General features: G+C 36.8%; 1 protein-coding gene across 1 annotated transcript in view; it reads right to left on the reverse strand.

Moving 5' to 3' along the window:
• NUP62CL (nucleoporin 62 C-terminal like) overlaps positions 1-19783 on the reverse strand; it is a 106420-nt gene that overhangs the window by 36592 nt on the left and 50045 nt on the right. Inside the window, exons 3-9 of the mRNA XM_055565314.1 lie at positions 15935-16038; positions 14210-14308; positions 9331-9487; positions 7269-7419; positions 6962-7011; positions 6690-6821; positions 3433-3544 (exon numbers count right to left, since the gene is read on the reverse strand). Of these exons, the coding sequence (XP_055421289.1) occupies positions 3433-3544; positions 6690-6821; positions 6962-7011; positions 7269-7419; positions 9331-9487; positions 14210-14308; positions 15935-16038 (805 nt within the window). The remainder of the gene's footprint in view (positions 1-3432; positions 3545-6689; positions 6822-6961; positions 7012-7268; positions 7420-9330; positions 9488-14209; positions 14309-15934; positions 16039-19783) is intronic.

Consider the following 19783-nt stretch of genomic DNA (forward strand, 5'->3'; position numbering starts at 1 on the left):
TTCAATATCCTCAAATCAATCAATGTAATACACCACATTAACAAATTGAAAAATAAAAGCCATATGAGTATCTCAATAGATGCAGAGAAAGCCTTTGACAAAATTCAACATCCATTTATGATAAAAACTCTCCAGAAAGCAGGAATAGAAGGAACATACTTCAACATATTAAAAGCCGTATATGACAAACCCACAACAAACATTATCCTCAATGGTGAAAAATTGAAAGCATTTCCCCTAAAGTCAGGAACAAGACAAGGGTGCCCACTCTCACCACTACTATTCAACATAGTTTTGGAAGTTTTGGCCACAGCAATCAGAGCAGAAAAAGAAATAAAAGGAATCCATATTGGAAAAGAAGACGTAAAAACTCACACTATTCGCAGATGACATGATCCTCTACATAGAAAACCCTAAAGACTCCAGCAGAAAATTACTAGAGCTAATCAATGACTATAGTAAAGTTGCAGGGTATAAAATCAACACACAGAAGTCCCTTGCATTCCTATACATTAATAATGAGAAAATAAAGAAATTAAGGAAACAATTCCATTCACCATTGCAACGAAAAGAATAAAATACTTACGAATATATCTACCTAAAGAAACTAAAGACCTATATATAGAAAACTATAAAACACTGGTGAAAGAAATCAAAGAGGACACTAATAGATGGAGAAATATACCATGTTCATGGATTGCAAGAATCAATATAGTGAAAATGAGTATACTACCCTAAGCAATCTATAGATTCAATGCTGCTGCTGCTGCTGCTGCTGCTGTGAAGTCGCTTCAGTTGTGTCTGACTCTGTGCTACCCCATAGACGGCAGCCCACCAGGTTCCCCCGACCCTGGGATTCTCCAGGCAAAAACACTGGAGTGGTTTGCCATTTCCTAGATTCAATGCAATCCCTATCAAGCTACCAATGGTATTTTTTCACAGAGCTAGAACAAACAATTTCACAATTTGTATGGAAATACAATAAACCTCGAATAGCCAAAGCAATCTTGAGAAAGAAGAATGGAACTATAGGAATCAACCTGCCTGACTTCAGGCTCTACTACAAAGCCACAGTCATCAAGACAGTATGGTACTGGCACAAAGACAGAAATATAGATCAATGGAACAAAATAGAAAGCCCAGAGATAAATCCACGCACCTATGGACACCTTATCTTTGACAAAGGAAGCAAGAATAAACAATGGAGAAAAGACAATCTCTTTAACAAGTGGTGCTGGGAAAACTGGTCAACCACTTGTAAAAAATGAAAGTAGAACACTTTCTAATACCATACACAAAAATAAACTCAAAATGGATTAAAGATCTAAATGTAAGACCAGAAACTATAAAACTCCTAGGAGAGAACATAGGCAAAACACTCTCTGACATACATTACAGCAGGATCCTCTATGACCCACCTCCCAGAATATTGGAAATAAAAGCAAAAATAAACAAATGGGACCTAATTAAACTTCAAAGCTTCTCCACAACAAAGGAAACTATAAGCAAGGTGAAAAGACAGCCTTCAGAATGGGAGAAAATAATAGCAAATGAAGCAACTGACAAACAACTAATCTCAAAAATATACAAGCAACTCCTGCAGCTCAATTCCAGAAAAATAAAAGACCCAATCAAAAAATGGGCCAAAGAACTAAACAGACATTTCTCCAAAGAAGACATACAGATGGCTAACAAACACATGAAAAGGTGCTCAACACCACTCAAGAGAAATGCAAATCAAATGCAAATGCAAATCAAAACCACAAAACCATTTCACGCCAGTCATAATGGCTGCGATCCAAAAGTCTACAAGCAATAAATGCTGGAGAGGGTGTGGAGAAAAGGGAACCCTTTTACACTGTTGGTGGGAATGCACACTAGTACAGCCACTATGGAGAACAGTGTGGAGATTCCTTAAAAAACTGGAAATAGAATTGCCATATGACCCAGAAATACCACTTCTGGGCATACACACCGAGGAAACCAGAATTGAAAGAGACATGTGTACCCCAGTGTTCATCACAGTGCTGTTTATAATAGCCAGGACATGGAAGCAACCTAGATGTCCATCAGCAGATGAATGGATAAGAAAGCTGTGGTACATATACACAATGGAATATTACTCAGCCATTAAAAAGAATACATTTGAATCAGTTCTAATGAGGTAGATGAAACCTGAGCGTATTATACAGAGTGAAGTAAGCCAGAAAGAAAAACACCAATACAGTATACTAACACATAAATATGGAATTTAGAAAGATGGTAACGATAACCCTGTATGCAAGACAGCAAAAGAGACACAGATGTATAGAACAGTCTTATGGACTCTGTGGGAGAGGGCGAGGGTGAGATGATTTCAGAGAATGGCATTGAAACATGTATAATATCATATGTGAAATGAATCGCCAGTCCAGGTTTGATGCATGATACAGGATGCTCGAGGCTGGTGCACTGGGATGACCCAGGGGGATGGTTTGGGGAGGGAGGTGGGAGGGAGGTTCAGAATGGGGAACATGCGTACACCCGTGGTGGATTCATATTGATGTATGGCAAAACAAATACAATATTGTAAAGTAATTAGCCTCCAATTAAAATAAATAAATTTGTATTCAAAAAAAGAAAAAAAAAAAAGAAAGTACAACCTGAGCTCCCACAACAGGAGACTTCTCTTACCATTACTGTCATGGGGTGGGTGTGGGGAAAAGGGCTCCATGTAGCTACTAAGACAATAGGGAAAGGCAGAGGAAATAAGTTCTTTAATTAGAGTATAGATAAAGGAAAATAAATCAATCTTTTCTTACCAGCAAATTAATTTAAAACATCTCAACTCTCTAACTGGAGCCTCGGCTGTATTTTCTCATGTTATAATAAATTTACATTATGAGTTAACTAGGATTCCACAAGGCAGGTGGAAACCTAATAACTATACTTAAAATTTCTATGGAAAAATATACTGTAAGTCTTGAGTAGTTGACTTTTTGAACTTTTGAAATATAAGCTAATTATAAATTAAGGATTGCCTGGATATACTTACAAGACTCAGAACATGTGTATGTATATATACACACATATACTCACAATTATATCAACATGTAGATCAATATGTAAAAGGACAAATAAACTAGCTAATGAGTAAGTGAACAGAAAAATTAGAATAGAGACATACTTATTGGAAGAACAGAAAGAAAACCCTGAAAATTTTGGGAGACCATTAATTTTTTTACCCTCCTGGAAATAATCACAAAAAAACTCACAACCTTTTTGTGCTCCTGAATATTTCCTGCTCCACTAACTACACCCAAAAATTCACACCTCTGGAGACATGTAAGGAACACTATAGAGGACAGGAGAAGGTGACTAGGTAAAGGAACAACAGAATGCTAATTTCATACTACATTTTGGTTGTCTAAATAGATAAAGCAGTTAACACACCGGGTCAGTAGAGTCAGCAGGACTTTCAAATATATTCAGGTACTCAATGATGTCCTTGAGATCTTGGGTCATTTGTTTCATCTGAGCATCTACATTTTCTGCAAACTTGTAACTGAAAAGGAAGGTAAAATAAAGGGATTAACAAAAAAATGTTTTCTCCACTATGCACTGTTAGTGACATACAAAGAATGATACTGCCAATTGAATTTGCCCTTGTTCCCCTACCTTCTCACTGTGTCTCCATTATGACTAACAGCACATTTTTATGGATGTAACATTCACGACCATATTCTAAAAAGACTACATAGATGAAGGCTTTTATGCACTTTGCCATTTTTACAGTCACCTGTTACCTCACCTATTAGATATCAGAATAAATCCATAGGTTACTTAGTTATATGAGAAGTTATTTTGGTGTTTAGTGATTTTAAGAAATGCTGAGATGTCTGCAACAATTTTGAATACATAAATTTTCAAAGTAAAATCGCATACAAATATACACCATCATCCAAGAAAAGATATTTTAAGAAATGAGATTCATAACAATCAAAGTCAGAAAAATCTGTTGAGTTCACAAGTCGATTAATTGGCTAAATTCTCAAGATTTCCATCCCAAGTATTTGTGTGTGTACACACACACAGTTAACCTAGTCAATGAATATGTTTATGAGAATTAAAGTGAGCAAAGGATTTTTCAATGTCTATCAGTTCAGTTTAGTTCAGTTCAGTTGCTCAGTCATATCCGACTCTTTACAACCCCATAGACTGCAGCACACCAGGCCTCCCTGTCCATCACCAACTCCTGGAGTTTACCCAAACTCATGTCCATCGAGTCGGTGATGCCATCCAATCATCTCATCCTCTGTTGTCCCCTTCTCCTCCCACCCTCAATCTTTCCCAGCATCAGGGTCTTTTCAAATGAGTCAGTACTTCCCATCAAGTGGCAAAAGTACTGGAGTTTCAGCTTCAGCATCAGTCCTTCCAATGAATATTCAGGACTGATTTCTTTTAGGATGGAATGGTTGAATCTCCTTGCAGTCCAAGGGACTCCCAAGAGTCTTCTCCAACACCATGGTTCAAAAGCATCAATTCTTCAGCGCTCAGCTTTCCTTATAGTCTATCTCTCACATTCATACATGACTACTGGAAAAACCATAGTCTTGACTAGACGGACCTTTGTCTATAAAGACTAAATAATTCAATTAAATTTATTTGTAACTACTGCCTTTCTGTCCCAAAGTACTTATAGATAATTGGCTGCCTACATTGTTGAAGATTCTAGTAAAGAGTCCAATGTAATATAAATCTGACTACCTAAAAGCAATTAGAAAGAATATGCAGGTCAGGAAGCAACAGTTACAACTGGACATGGAACAACAGACTGGTTCCAAATAGGAAAAGGAGTACGTCAAGGCTGTATATTGTCACCTTGCTTATTTAACTTACATACAGAGTACATCATGAGAAACACTGGGCTGGAGGAAGCACAAGCTGGAATCAAGATTGCTGGGAGAAATATCAATAACCTCAGATATGCAGATGACACGACCCTTATGGCAAAAAGTGAAGGGGAACTAAAAAGCCTCTTGATGAAAGTGAAAGAGGAGAGTGAAAAAGTTGGCTTAAAGCTCAACATTCAGAAAATGAAGATCATGGCATCTGGTCCCATCACTTCATGGGAAATAGATGGGGAAACAGTACCGGACTTTATTTTTTTGGGCTCCAAAATCACTGCAGATGGTGACTGCAGCCATGAAATTAAAAGACACTTACTCCTTGGAACAAAGTTATAACCAACCTAGATAGCATATTAAAAAGCAGAGATATTACTTTGCCAACAAAGGTCCGTCTAGTCAAGGCTATGGTTTTTCCAGTGGGCATGTATGGATGTGAGAGTTGGACTGTGAAGAAAGCTGAGCACCGAAGAATTGATGCTTTTGAACTGTGGTGTTGGAGAAGACTCTTGAGAGTCCCTTGGACTGCAAGGAGATCCAACCAGTCCATTCTAAAGGAGATCAGTCCTGGGTGTTCATTGGAAGGACTGATGCTGAAGCTCAAACTCCAATACTTTGGTCATGTGATGTGAAGAACCGACTCATTGGAAAAGACCCTGATTCTGGGAGGGATTGGGGGCAGGAGGAGAAGGGGACGACAGAGGATGAGATGGCTGGAGGGCATCACCGACTCGATGGACGTGAGTTTGAGTGAACTCCGGGAGTTGGTGATGGACAGGGAGGCCTGGTGTGCTATGATTCATGGGGTCACAAAGAGTCCAACACTTCTGAGCGACTGAACTGAACTGAACTGAAGTGAGTGTTTCTTCAACCTACAGGTAGGATCACATGGCTGAAAATGTAACTCTGTTTTCAAGAAAATGATAGAATGCATAGGATAATCAGTGAAATGAAAAGGAAGATTCACAAAGGCTGAAATACAATAGAAGAAACAGAGAGCTAGAGTTCATACAGATTAGCTGTACTTACCACATTTAATACATCTACAAAAAGTTAACTTGCAAGGTTTTAAAAAATAAGCTCAGTCTTAACTCACTAATAAGCCATTCATAAAATCAATCAGATTTAGTTTACATAGCACATTCATACATGTTCTTCTAATAACATTTTATAATTTGGCCTTGTTACCAAATCTCAGTTCTAAAGAAATAAAATTACTGTGGGAATATTGGCAATTTATTGACCAAAGGTAAAGACCAAATCACACACAAATAAAATATATTCAGGTAAAGACCAAATCATACACAAATAAAATATATTCAATCTAAGACATCGACAAAACCATTCAATGTTTAAAAGCCACACAGTCTGCGCCTAGATTAACAAATTTCCTTTAAAATAAGAAATGGATTTATCACTGAAGCAATTGCATGAACATTAGGTTTAAAAGAGTCAGTATAAATAGGAGGTCATAAATATTCCATAATATCATGATACCACACACATAAAATTTGTATTTCTAATTTAAGAACAAACTTGACAAATATAAAAACTTAACAGTGGTCATGTCTAATCCTGAGATTAATAACAGTTTACAAAATGCTACAAAACAAAACTGCCAGAATGACTACTTCACTTTCAACCATCCTGAAAACATAAACAGCAATCAAATAAGTTGATAAATGGCAACTACCGGAACTTGCACTTTTCTCCCAATTTTTATTCCCTGCCTTCAAAATCATTTTTACCTTTGTTTAGTAGCTAAGACCTGCCCTATTCCTCAATCTTTATTTAGTTACTTACGTCTTCTCATGCTCATCTATATACTGTGGATAAACAGACCCACTATGGTCCTTGAGAGACTCCTCCAAAGGGATAAAGAGATCTTCCAGTTCCCTCTGCTGTGATAGGATAAAATCCAATTCTTGTTCCAGCCTGAAAAAAAAAGTCAATAGAAAGGCTGATGAAAGGAATTTGGAGTGACAAAATAAATGTCAATAAACTATAACAAGGAAAAACAACCAGACAAAGAAATAGATCTTTAATCTTCCAACCTAGGGAAGCTACGGTTCTACCTTTTCTGATGCAGTTTCACTTTTTCTACTTCTCCATGTAAAGCAGTTATCTATAAAGGAAAATAAGAATATAATAGTATAAATATTTGAATTTATATTGTAACTGTAAGGCAATATTTATTTTGTAATATACACTTCAAGTATGAAAGAGTTCCTAATTCAGGGCACTTATTACCTAAGGAAAATATTTTTAAGTTTATCACTAATATTGAAAGGAAAAATTAACCATGAAACATGGGTCTATTTTCCTGTGTTCATCAGAAAATACTTGTACAATGCAGGTAAATTAATGAGAACATCTTCTTACCTTCTCACCATTCTCCATCAATGTATAGTCCCAAGCGTTGACCAGGGTGGCCTGGTGAAGAAAGTATTTCTCTTGATCCTCTAACTCAAGGTTCCATTTGTTTACCAGACCGTCCAGCTGACCATATGTCATCACAGGAGTTATGATTGCACTAAAAAGAAGGATACGGTATGATCGGATGATCATACTTTCCAAAGTATGATCAGATTTTTAAAAGTATAACACAGAAGAGCTTAGAGGAAAAAATATCACATTTTACAGGCATTTCTCCAACCTGCTCCCTAACAAAACCACCAAAACTGGTAAAGATTATTTCAAAAACAACCATTCAAAGTCTCTGGAAGTTATCCTAAGGAAATACAGCAAATGTAAAATGATAAATCTTTCAGAAAAAAATTAGGAGAAAATCTTTGGAATCTAGGCAAAGAGTTCTTAAACTTGACACTAAAAGCACAATTCATTAAAGGAAAAAGTGATAAATCAGACCTTGTCAATTAAGTTTCGTTTGGTGAAACAACCTTTAATTACAGAGTTAAAAAAAACTGTTCATAAACCACATATCTGACAAAGGGCAGGTATCTAGAATACATAAAACTCTCAAAACTCAGTAAAAAAAAAAAATCAAGTAGAAATGGACAAAAGGTATGAACAGACACTTCATCAAAGAGAATATGCAGATGGGAAATAAACATATGAAAAGATGTCCAACATCATTAGTCATCAGGGGAATGCATATTAAAACTACTATGAGCTGGAGAAGACTCTTGAGAGTCCCTTGGACCGCAGAGATCAAACAAGTCAATCCTAAAGAAAATCAACCTTGAATATTCATTGGAAGGACTGATACTGGAAGCTAAAGCTCCAAAGCTTTGGCCATCTGATGCAGAGTTGAATACTGGAAAAGACCCTGATGCTGGTAAAGATTGAGGGTAGGAGAAGAAGGGGGCAACAGAGGATAAGATGGCTGGATGGCATCACTGACTCAATGGACATGAGTTTGAGCAAACTCTGGGAGAGACTGAAGGACAGGGAAACCTGGCAGGCTGCAGTCCATGGGGTGGCAAAGAGTCGGACTCAACTGAGCAACTGAACAACAAAAATGAAAAAATAGTGACAATACCAAATCCTGGTGAGAATATGGACAAGCTGGATCTCTCATACATTGTTGTTGGAGAGGTAAAATGGCACAGCCACTCTGGAAAAAATTTATAGCAATTTCCTTAAAAACTAAACTTGCAACTGCCATACCACCCAGTAACTGTACAGATGGGCTGTACAGAGAAATGAGAGTTAGGTTCACCAAAAGTGTTAGTTGTTCAGTCAAGTCCGACTCTTTGCAACCCATGGACCATAGCCCCAAAGGATCCTCTGTCTATGGAATTCTCCAGGCAAGAATACTGGAATGGGCAGTCATTCCTTTCTTCAGGGGATCTTCCCGACCCAGGGATTGAACCTGGGTCTCCTGCATGGCAGGAAGATTCTTTACCATCTGAGCTATGAGGGAAGCCCAGGTTCACCAAAATCCTGTACACAAATGTTCATAGCAGCTTTATTCATAATAGCCCCAAACTGGAAATAAATTATTTCCAAACTGGCATAAATTATAAGAATTCAGGCTCTAGAGCTTGACTGCCTGAATTTTAATCCTGGCTCAACCATTACCAAGTATATGACCAGAGGCAGATTATAAAATCTTAATGTGCTCTAGTTTCCTCATCTATAAAGTGAGAACAAAATAGTACCTAAGTCATACAGTTATTGTGAGGATTAAATGATGATGTGTGTGTAAAGCACTGTCATATTGCTCAACATATAGTAATCACATAATAAATATTATCTATTATTCGCAACAGTAATAATTGTATTATAATGATATTCAGAAGACAAAAGTATCCTTTTAGTTGTTCAACTTCTAAGAAACAGAAAGCCTTTCTCTAACTGCTCCTTGACTCTGAGTCATTTACCTAACTTTCAAACACTATTCTAAAGATATACAAGCAAACTATGTCTTGTGTATGACAAATAAAATGAAACAGATACAAATTGTCAAATGAATACTTACTTAACAGTCGGAGTAAAAGGTATAGATGTAATGCTGACTGGAACAGTGTTATTAATCCCAATTGATGTTAGTGGTTTTAGATTCAAGGTAAAGCTACTAGTGGCGGTAGTAGTGGTGGTGGTGGTAACAGTGGTGGTAGTGGTGGTTGATGCTACAGCTGGAAAATAAAGTGTATAATGTTAATAATAAGTAAGAAATTTTAAAACTCAGCACTTGATCATTCAGGATAAAAAAACCATAGAAGTGCTTTTTAATGTGAATTTGAATTCAAAGTTGTAATGGGTTTTAACTCAACATTGTTATAATATATGGCAGGCCAGTTATCTGGATTAAGCTTCCTGCTAAAAACTGAAAATCTTGGATAAATGTGTAGAAAAATAAAATTTATAACCTAACCAGACCTATAACCATTAAAGAAATTGAATCAATCCTCTAAACTCTTCCCATAAAGAAAACTCCGGACCCAGATAACCTCACTGGTTCATTCAGTTCAGTTCAGTCACTCAGTCGTGTCCGACTTTGCGACCCCATGGATCGCAGCACGCCAGGCCTCCCTGTCCATCACCAACTTCCGGAGTTCACTCAGACTCACGTCCATCGAGTCAGTGATGCCATCCAGCCATCTCATCCTCTGTCATCCCCTTCTCCTCCTTCCCCCAATCCCTCCCAGCATCAGGGTCTTTTCTAATGAGTCAACTCTTCGCATGAGGTGGCCAAAGTATTGGAGTTTGAGCTTCAGCATCAGTCCTTCCAATGAACACCCAGGACTGATCTCCTTTAGAATGGACTGGTTGGATCTCCTTGCAGTCCAAGGGACTCCCAAGAGTCTTCTCCAACACCACAGTTCAAAAGCATCAATTCTTTGGCACTCAGCTTTCTTTACAGTCCAACTCTCACATCCAACCTCACTGGTAAGTTCTGCTAAACTTTGAAGAAAAGAATAATTGCAATCTTACACAAAATCTCTGTACATCTCTAACCTTGCATACTTACTTGAATATATCTGTGTAATTAATCCTAGAAATGAAATTGCTAGACCAAAGGGTCAGCATGCTCTAAATTGTAATTATTTCTTTCCAAATTCCCCTGTCAAAAAGATATTGCCAATTTGCACTCCTATCAGTAGGGAAGACTGCTGCTTCTCTACACCATAGCTCATAATTGGCATACATCTTAGCCAGTATTATAGTTAAAAGCCACACTTTTTTGTGCATTGTTTGTTAAGTGCTCATTGTGTAAGAAGGAACCAAAACTGACATAAAAGTTCAGAAAACTAAGAGAGAACTACAGGTAGAAGAGAAGTGGGCAATAAAACATGAGGAAGGATAGAGTTACTAAAACTCTATCCTTTGATCCTAGATCACAAGGGTGGGCATCTACGTTACTGGCAGCCTATGAGAGGGTCTGGCACAAAAAGCTCTAGCCAAACAGGGATAAAAGATGGGTCAAAATCTCATTTTCAAAAATTTAGAACTCTGGAAAGAATCAGATGGCAGGTAAAAATATGGAAGTATTTCCAGAAATATGGAAAGCATCAGACTCTAAGCAGAAATTTGGAAATATTTCCAAACATGTAGAAAGAATCAGACAATAGACAGAGGGGAGCTGAAAGGACTGACAGAGGGAAAACGTGAAGTAAAATTAAAGAGTCATGAGCAAGTCAAAATTAAAAATAAGCTAAAATAGTATGGCAGAAAAGGGTAGAGAAACCAAAAAGAAGTTAAAAAAAGATTTTAAAAAAGACAAAAGGAGAATGGCTAAACTATATTTATGCAACATTAAATTCAGGAGGTCCCTAAAGCTGACTTTAAAACAACTTCTAAATTCCAATTTCCTTGAAGTTCATTGCCATGATAATACCTGTATTAGCTTTCCACAAGATTTCATTTCTCTTTTGGCCACAAGGATCCTTACAATAATTCCCCCATTCTTTGTGTTAGAAAGTGGAATGGGCAAGAGAAGATCATGCCCAAATACCAAAGATCTCTGGGGTCATCATCACTTAAAACACTGCAGAGATTACAGACTAGATCCCACATAGCATTCTTTACTGACACATGTCATCACCTTCTTCATCTAAGAATAAAAAATCTGATCTGAAAAGAATTCCTTCTTCAGAAATGCTGAAAATTAATGCCATTATCAAGACCCCCCCTTTACTGATTAATCATTCTAACATTGTATAATTACTACATTCAAGACAGAAAAACAGATAAACCATTAAGAAAAACTTGTACAAGTCTTTCTTGTAAAGGAGCTTATCTTCACCCAAAGAAGTTTTTTTATTTTTTTAAGTCAGCATTTCCTGACATGGATAGATGTCCAAAGATAATATATACTTAAGAAAATGGCAAATTCTAAGATTAAGTGTGTGTATCCCATTTTTTGAAAACAACAACAACAACAACAACAACAACAACAACCACATTTAATGTATGTTTGTATGTGTTTGGAAAAAAGGCTGTTAAGGAAAGAACCATACTGTTCCCTCTAGAGGGTGTGATATATGTATGTATGCATGTGTGTATGGTTTGTGTAATATTTAGAAAAGCAACTACAATCAGTACCACTAAACAAAGAAATTAACATAAATCAATGCCTCTCCAAAGATGCTGTATGATACCTTTAGGAAAATTAATACCTGTCAGTCTAAACACAAAGGAATCAAGTCATAAAAAATAGTATGATTATTTTAAACTTTTTTATATAGTATTTTTTTTATTCCTTATTTTTATGGTATTTTTAAAAGGTATAAATTAGCTCTGTCATAGTAGACAATATTAAAATAACAATAATATTTCAACTAATTCCAAAAGAAGCAATAGTTTTGAGAATAAAGGTCCTATCACAGTCTGATTTTACAAGTTACAGCTCTGGTCAAAACTAAATACGAGTCAACTCCATGTTATCTGTATACTAAAAGGAAAGCACTGTTCTATAAATAATAGAAAATAATTACATAACAAATTTGGATTTACATTTAAATAAATCTCATTCTGATAATCTTAAAAATCAATACATAACAAAGCGAGTGCTCAATGTGCTATGCTCAGTGTGCTCAGTAGTGTCCAGCTCTTTGACATCCCATGGACTGTATGTAATCCACCAGGCTCCCCTGTCCATGGTATCCTTCAGGCAAGAATACTGAAGTGGATTTCCATTTCCTCCTCCAGGGGATCTTCCTGACCAGGGATCGAACCACATCTCCTGCATCTCCTGCACTGGCAGGTGGATTCTTTACCACTGCACCACCTGGGAAGCCTAAAATAGTGAGACCATCCTTTAAAAGACCCTACAATTCAATTTTCCTATCCTGTCTGATCAACAACTATGTATCTTATTCCATGCTAGGAATGGACAGCATTAGACTCACTTCTTAAGACTCACTTTAGATTCACTTTCTTAAGACTCATGCAAAAGATGAGACTGACAACAAACAAGCTTCTCTTAAAACTTGCTGATTATATCTAGGACAGAAAACAATCCCAAACGGTGATAGATTTACAGACCCAGATATCTGAGAGCTGCCCTACAGGGCTAATTTGTGAGATGAATCTGAGCAAGTAAATATACTTGGGGAGAAAGAAAGGTGAGTAGGGAAAAAAACAACTCTGGGCTGGGTGTACTGAGTTGAAACATATCTGATGGGAGGTGGGTTAACAACACAAGGCAGTGGTAGATACATGGGCTTGTAGCAGTGGTGCCAGTATGCAGGAAGGAATTTGAAGACTTAGGTGGGGGTGAGGTATGGCAGAGCTCATCAAAGAGCTTGCAAATTCATACTTCACTGACTCAACCCGGGACTGAAAGAATCAATTTTTTGTTCAGCATTTTATAAGGGAAACTATGTGTTACATTTTTTTGCAAATACAGTAACTTAAAAAGTTCTCAAGCCATACCCTTCATAATGCTCATAGGATGGCCGGTTAGCCAAATACACAGTAGAAACTCAGTTAAGTGTTGGTCATGCAAAAGATGGTGTACATCTCCGTTTATGAATAATTACTTTAAACTTAAGAGGGTCTGACTTTTAGCTTATGACAGGTTTGAAGAAAGATTCATTTCAGCCCTAAGTAAACTTTTTAAAGTGAAAACAAACAACACTTCCCTAAAGTGGAGTCTAACTTAAATGATAGGTTTAAGATCTCTAACCACCAAGCTCACAATAGGTAACAGTCAATGGATAACTATAGGTAATAGGCAATGGATAACTAGGAGCTTCCCTGGTGACTCAGATGGTAAAGAACCTGCCTGCAATGCAGGAGACCTGTGTTTGATTCCTGGGTTGGGAAGATCCCCTGGAGAAGGGAATGGCTACCCACTTAAGTATTCCTGCCTGGAGAATTCCATGGACAGAGGAGCCTGGTGGGCTCCAGTCCATGGGGTTGCAAAGAGTAGGACACGACTGAACAACTAACACTTTCACTAATGGATAACTAAGTTTTCTTTAATTTACAACCTACCTAGTACCTAACTGGCAGAAATAAATTTAGGATACATCTACAGAAACTCTTGTAATTAACTTTAGGAGAGGATCAACACAGGTCAAATCTTAGATTAATTTTTAGAGACTAAAACTAGGAATCCCAATATATTGGGTCACTTTGAACAGTATGATCAATAATAAAAATGTTTAAGCTTCAAAGTTGACAAGAGTTTGATAGCAGCTCTGATTATAGTCATCTAAAAGGAGTAATATCATTGGTATCAACTATCTCCTTCCACGCTTTGACAATTCTCAACATTGATGTACCTTTTGGATACTCCGATGAGATGATCAAAACCAACTGAATCCTAGAAACTAAGGAATACAACCTACTTACTGTTGTTACATTTCCAGTGAGCATCCAAATACATCCCAATAATTGTAAAATCTTACTAGATGCAACAGCAGCTGCTCCATATGCTCCAGAGAAACTTAATCCAAATCCCAAAGATGTATCACCAAACATTCCAGAGGAAGTTACTGGGGCATCAACTGCAGAGAATAACATAATACTACCTATTACCCTTTTAATCAAAAATAGTGAATGAAGAATTTATATAGAGTATTTTTCATCTGAGGAGTCCTTTAGTAACTTTGGCTAAACTTAAAAAAACTATAGTCAACCCATTTAAATTAACACGAATATACCTGTGGGGGATTCATTTTGATATTTGGCAAAACTAATACAATATTGTAAAGTTTAAAAATAAAATAAAATTTTAAAAAAAGTGCAGAAAAGGCATAGATAGAGACAAAAAATAGATCAGTAGTTGTCTGGGGCTGAGAGATCTTATTGGGATGATATAAATGTTCTAAAACTGGATTATTGTGATAGTTATACAATTCAGTAAATTTATTAAAAATCACTGAAATATACACTTAAAATAATTTTATGACATGTAGACTATACCTCCTCATTAAAGTTAATTTTAAAAAACACTGTGGTCACGATTTCTTTTCATTTTGTAGGCAAGGACATCAAGGACAGGAAAGAAAAAAAAAAACCTATCAAAGGTCAGAAGTCAAGACTTTGAAAATGGAATTCATTCAATAATTCTAACTCCCAACCTCAGATAGGGTCATATTCACAACATCTATTATACTTGAGAAAGATATTATATATCAAGAGGTTTCCAGAATCTCAGTCATGTCTCAAGATTAAAATCATCCCTACTTGGAAGAAAATACAACTCAAGTGGTAACCTGCAATTTCAACCAATGTTCACCTATGCCAACTGCACAAGATGATGGGGATGGCAAGCCACCATTTTGCATGCTGAACTACGTATTAGCAATTCCTGGCAAGTTTTATTACCAGAAATGGTGACAATTTTGCTATAACAGAGCTTTGGGAGGACCATATTACTGCTAGGATTATAATAACAAAGTCTAATGGTTAATATCATGGCACTGTGTAGATGCCTCCAAAGTACCAGCAGTTTATGTGGACCTGTAAAAAATAATTACCTAAGATATATACAGAATTCAATATTCTCAACATTTGTTATTACTCTACTAATGGAAGATGTGTAGCAAAGAAGTTGGGTTATGAGATAATTAATGTCCCACTTCTCAGCTCAAAGCATCCAGGTGTTCATCTTTAAGAGGAGAGAACAGGAGGCATCTCACAGTGTCATAAAAGTACAAAACTACAGCTGGTCCTTTTGTCATGTACCACTTCTTACAGGTAAAATGTAAGGATCACAAACCTGGTCTATATAGAAGAATAAAATACAGCAAGGCTCCAACATTTGTTTCCCATTTTATCTGATTCACAAGGATAATAAGAGTTCTAACCTTCAAACATACTTGGCAAAACTCCCACTCTTCCTTATTCCCATTAGCTTCAAGAAGTTGCTTCAAAACATTACAATGTTAATGAATTATATGCTTAAAATCATTACGTTAAGCTGTAATAATCATGTTAATATAAAATTCACAACGGAAGCCATGACAATTAGGTTCTTAAGCAAAGCTAGTACTGATATCAGCAATTACAGATGGGATCGAGCATAATGATAACTTATGAGGTGTCAGAGATCCATAGCTTATACTGGCAAATTGAGTTAAACGGCCTAATACGAAATAATAGTATTTTCTTTGCAACTAGTAACTTACATGAGGGCCCAGTAGCAGCAGTGCAGGTAGAAGAATCTGAAAATGGGGTAAATAGCATGGTGTTTGAACTAGCAGTGGCAGCAAAAGTAGATGCTGGAGTAACCCTAAATTAAAGTAACAAGCAAAAAGAAAAAGTCAAAATCATTTTTTAACAAGTAACACAATTATGACAAACTTTACTTATACAAAGAAATAACAACAAAGCAAGGAAAATTAATAAGTATGACATAGTAAAAGTGAAGTTGCTCAGTTGTGTCTGACTCTTTGCGACCCCATGGACTGTAGCCTACCAGGCTCCTCTGTCCATGGGATTTTCCAGGCAAGAGTACTGGAGTGGATTGCCATTTCCTTCTCCAGGGGATCTTCCTGACCCAGGGATCAAACCCAGGTCTCCCACATTGTAGACAGACGCTTTACCGTCTGAGCCACCAGGAAAGTCCTGTCATGACATAGTAAAATTCTGATTTAAAAAATAGTTCATCAGTACTGCTTAGTATTGGCTTCCCAGGTGACTCAGTGGTAAAGAATCTGTCTGCCAGTGCAGAAGATGTGACTTCAATCCCTGGGTCAGGAAGATTCCCGGAAGAAGGAAATTGCAACCCACTCCAGTATTCTTGCCTAGAGAATCCCACTGAGAGAAGCCTGGTGGGTTACAGTCCACGTGTGTGCTCAGTCACTCCGTTGTGTTCAGCTCGTTGCAACCCCATGGATTGTAGCCCACCAGGCTCCTCTGTCAATGGGATTTCCCAGGCAAGAATACTTGGGCTTGGTGGCTCATATGGTAAAGAATCTGCCTGCAATGCATGAGACCTGGGTTGGATCCTTGGGTTGGGAAGATTGCCCTGGAGAAGGAAATGGCAACCCACTCAGTATTCTTGTTTAGAAAACCCCATGGACAGAGAAGCCTGGTGGCTACAGTCCATGGGGTCACAAAGAGTCAGACACAACTGAGCGACTAACCCTTTCACTTTCAAACACAAAATGTTACATACTGTATGATTCTATTTATATGAAATGTCCAGAAAAGGCAAATCCATAGACAGAAAGTATAATAATGGTTAGTTATCAGGAGCTGGGAGGAGAGGGTAATGAGGAGTGACTGCTGACAGTTACAGGTTTCTTCTTTGGGTGATGAGAATGTTCTTGAATTACACAGTAGTGATAGTTACACACTCTGTGAATACATTAAAAAAAACACTGAATTGTACATTTCAAAAGGGTGAATTTTAAAATATATGAATTATACCTTAATTATCTCATTATTTTAAAAATACATGATCATCTCAATAGAAGCAGAAAAAGCATTTGAGAAAATCCAACACTTTTTCATGATGAAAACACTCAACAAACTAGAAAAAGAAGGGAACTTCTTACACATGATTAAGGGTATTTATGAAAAACTTACAGCTAACATCAATCTTAATAGTGAAAGACTGAATACTTTTCCACTGCCACCAAAAACAAAACAAGGATGTCTGCTCTTACCACTTCAACAATACATAGGAAGTTTTTGCCACGACAATTAAGCAAGAAAACAAAGGCAACCAGATTGCAAAGAAGAAATAAAATTATCTCTATTAACAGATGATATGATCATGAATACATAACAACCTAAGAAATCCATAAAAAATCTATTAGAACAATAAACAAGTTCTGCAAAGTTGCAGGATTCAAGATCAATATAAAAACAAATTTCAATTCTATATATTATCAATGAACAATCCAAAAATGAAATTAAGAATATTTCATTTATTATTATTCAAAATTAATAAAATAGTTATGTACAACCCTAACAAAAGAAGTGCAAGCCTTGTATCCAGAAAAACATAAAATATTACTAAAAGAAAGACATCCTAAATAAATGGAAAGATCTTATGTGCATGGATCAGAAATTTTTATATTGTTAAGATGGTGTGGTAGACAGAAAAATGGTCCCCCAAAGATGGTCACATCCTAATACCCAGAGACTGTGAACACATTACCTTATTTGACAAAAGAGATTTTATAGATGAGGTAATGGTCAAATTGGTTAAGTAACATGATATAGGAAGTTTATCCTGGATTATCCAGGTAAGCAAAACTAAGGACATGAATCCTTAAATGTAGAGATCCTTTCCAGGCTGTGGTCAGAAGAAGATGGTGACTAAACAAGAATGGTCAGAAAGATGCAAAGTTGTTGGTACAAAGGGCCACCTAACACTTGAAATCATACTTAATGTCATCAGTCATTAGGAACTTGCATATCAAAACCACAATGAGATACTATGTCATGGCAACTAGAATAGCTAAGGACTTCCCTTGTGGCTCAGCTGGTAAAGAATCTGCCTGAAATGCAGGAGACCTGAGTTCAATACCTGGGTTGGGAAGATCCCCTGGAGAAGGGAAAGACTACCCACTCCAGTATTCTGGCCTACAGAATTCCATGAACTGTATAGTCCATGGGGTTGCAAAGAGTCAGACACAACTGAGCAACTTTCACATCAAAAAATAAAAAAGAGTGGCTAAAGTAAAAAAGACAGATAATATCAAGTGTTGGCAAGGAGATGGAGAAATTGGAAACCTCATGCAATGTTGATAGGAATGTAAAACAGTGTAATCTCTTCAATAAAACTGTATGGCATTTTCTCAAAGTGTTCAACATAAAGTTACCATATGACCCAGTAATTCCACTTCTAGGAACACAAACAAAAGATATGATAATATAGATCCACACTGAAATATGTATATGAATGTTCACAGAAGCATTATTCATAACAAAAGATGAAAGAAATCAATCCAAATGAATACCAACTGAGGAGACGATGAATAAAATGTAGTATATTAATACAATGGAATTTTATTTGGCCATAAAAAGGAAAAGAAGTATTGATATATGCTAAAACATGGATGAGCCTTGAAAACATGCTGAGGCTAATCACAAAATACCATATACTGTATGATTCTATTTATATGAAATGTCCAGAACAGAGCAGTCTAGAGACACAGAAAGCAGATTTGTGATTGCCAGAACTGGGGTGAAGAAAGAATGGGCAGTGACTGCTAATGTGCATGGTGTTTCTTCGGTGGATGATGAAAATGTTGTAAAACGGACTTCAGCAATGACTGCATAACTCTGTGACTATCCTAAAAACCAATCCATTGTGCACTCTAAATAGGTAAATTATGTGGTATGTGAATTATACAATAAGTCTGTGAGAAAAAATAATAAATAAAAGTCTGGAATAAAGTTTCAGAAAACATTACTTGGCCACTTGCTTGAAAATTTAAAATAAAAACTATAAAAGAAATAAAGTTTGAGAAATCAAGTACATAAAGACACAAATAAGATTAACTGGTTAACAGAAAACAGTTTATCTTTTCATCCTCACTATAGATCACTACACAGGGCACATGATACTAAGTGCTCAATAAATATTTGTGCTGACCTGAACCAACCGTTTCCAGACTCCAATACATAATTACAGATATTCTTCTTCCTTTTCAAAGGGAAAAAAAGTTCTTAATAAGTAACTGCATTTGAATCTGTTGCTGCCTACATCCAACTGTTAAATAATTCATGACAATAAATAAGACCCTGCTATCCAAAACATGTAAGGCCACTGGGGGTTTGGGGACAGGGAGGAGATGCTGGGAAGGAATTGGGAACATTACCACCTACCTCCAACTATCATGGGGAATTTCCCTGGTGGCCCAGTGACTAAGACTCTGAGTCCCCAATGTGAGGGGCCTGGGTTCGAACCCTGGTCAGGAAACTAGATCCCACATGCAGCAACTAAGATCCTGGGTGCCACAACTAAGACCCAGTGCAGCCAAATAAATAGATTAATTAAAAAAACTGAAGCCTATTAT

The sequence above is a fragment of the Bubalus kerabau genome, chromosome X (assembly GCF_029407905.1).
Source record: "Bubalus kerabau isolate K-KA32 ecotype Philippines breed swamp buffalo chromosome X, PCC_UOA_SB_1v2, whole genome shotgun sequence".
Lineage (NCBI taxonomy): Eukaryota > Metazoa > Chordata > Mammalia > Artiodactyla > Bovidae > Bubalus > Bubalus kerabau.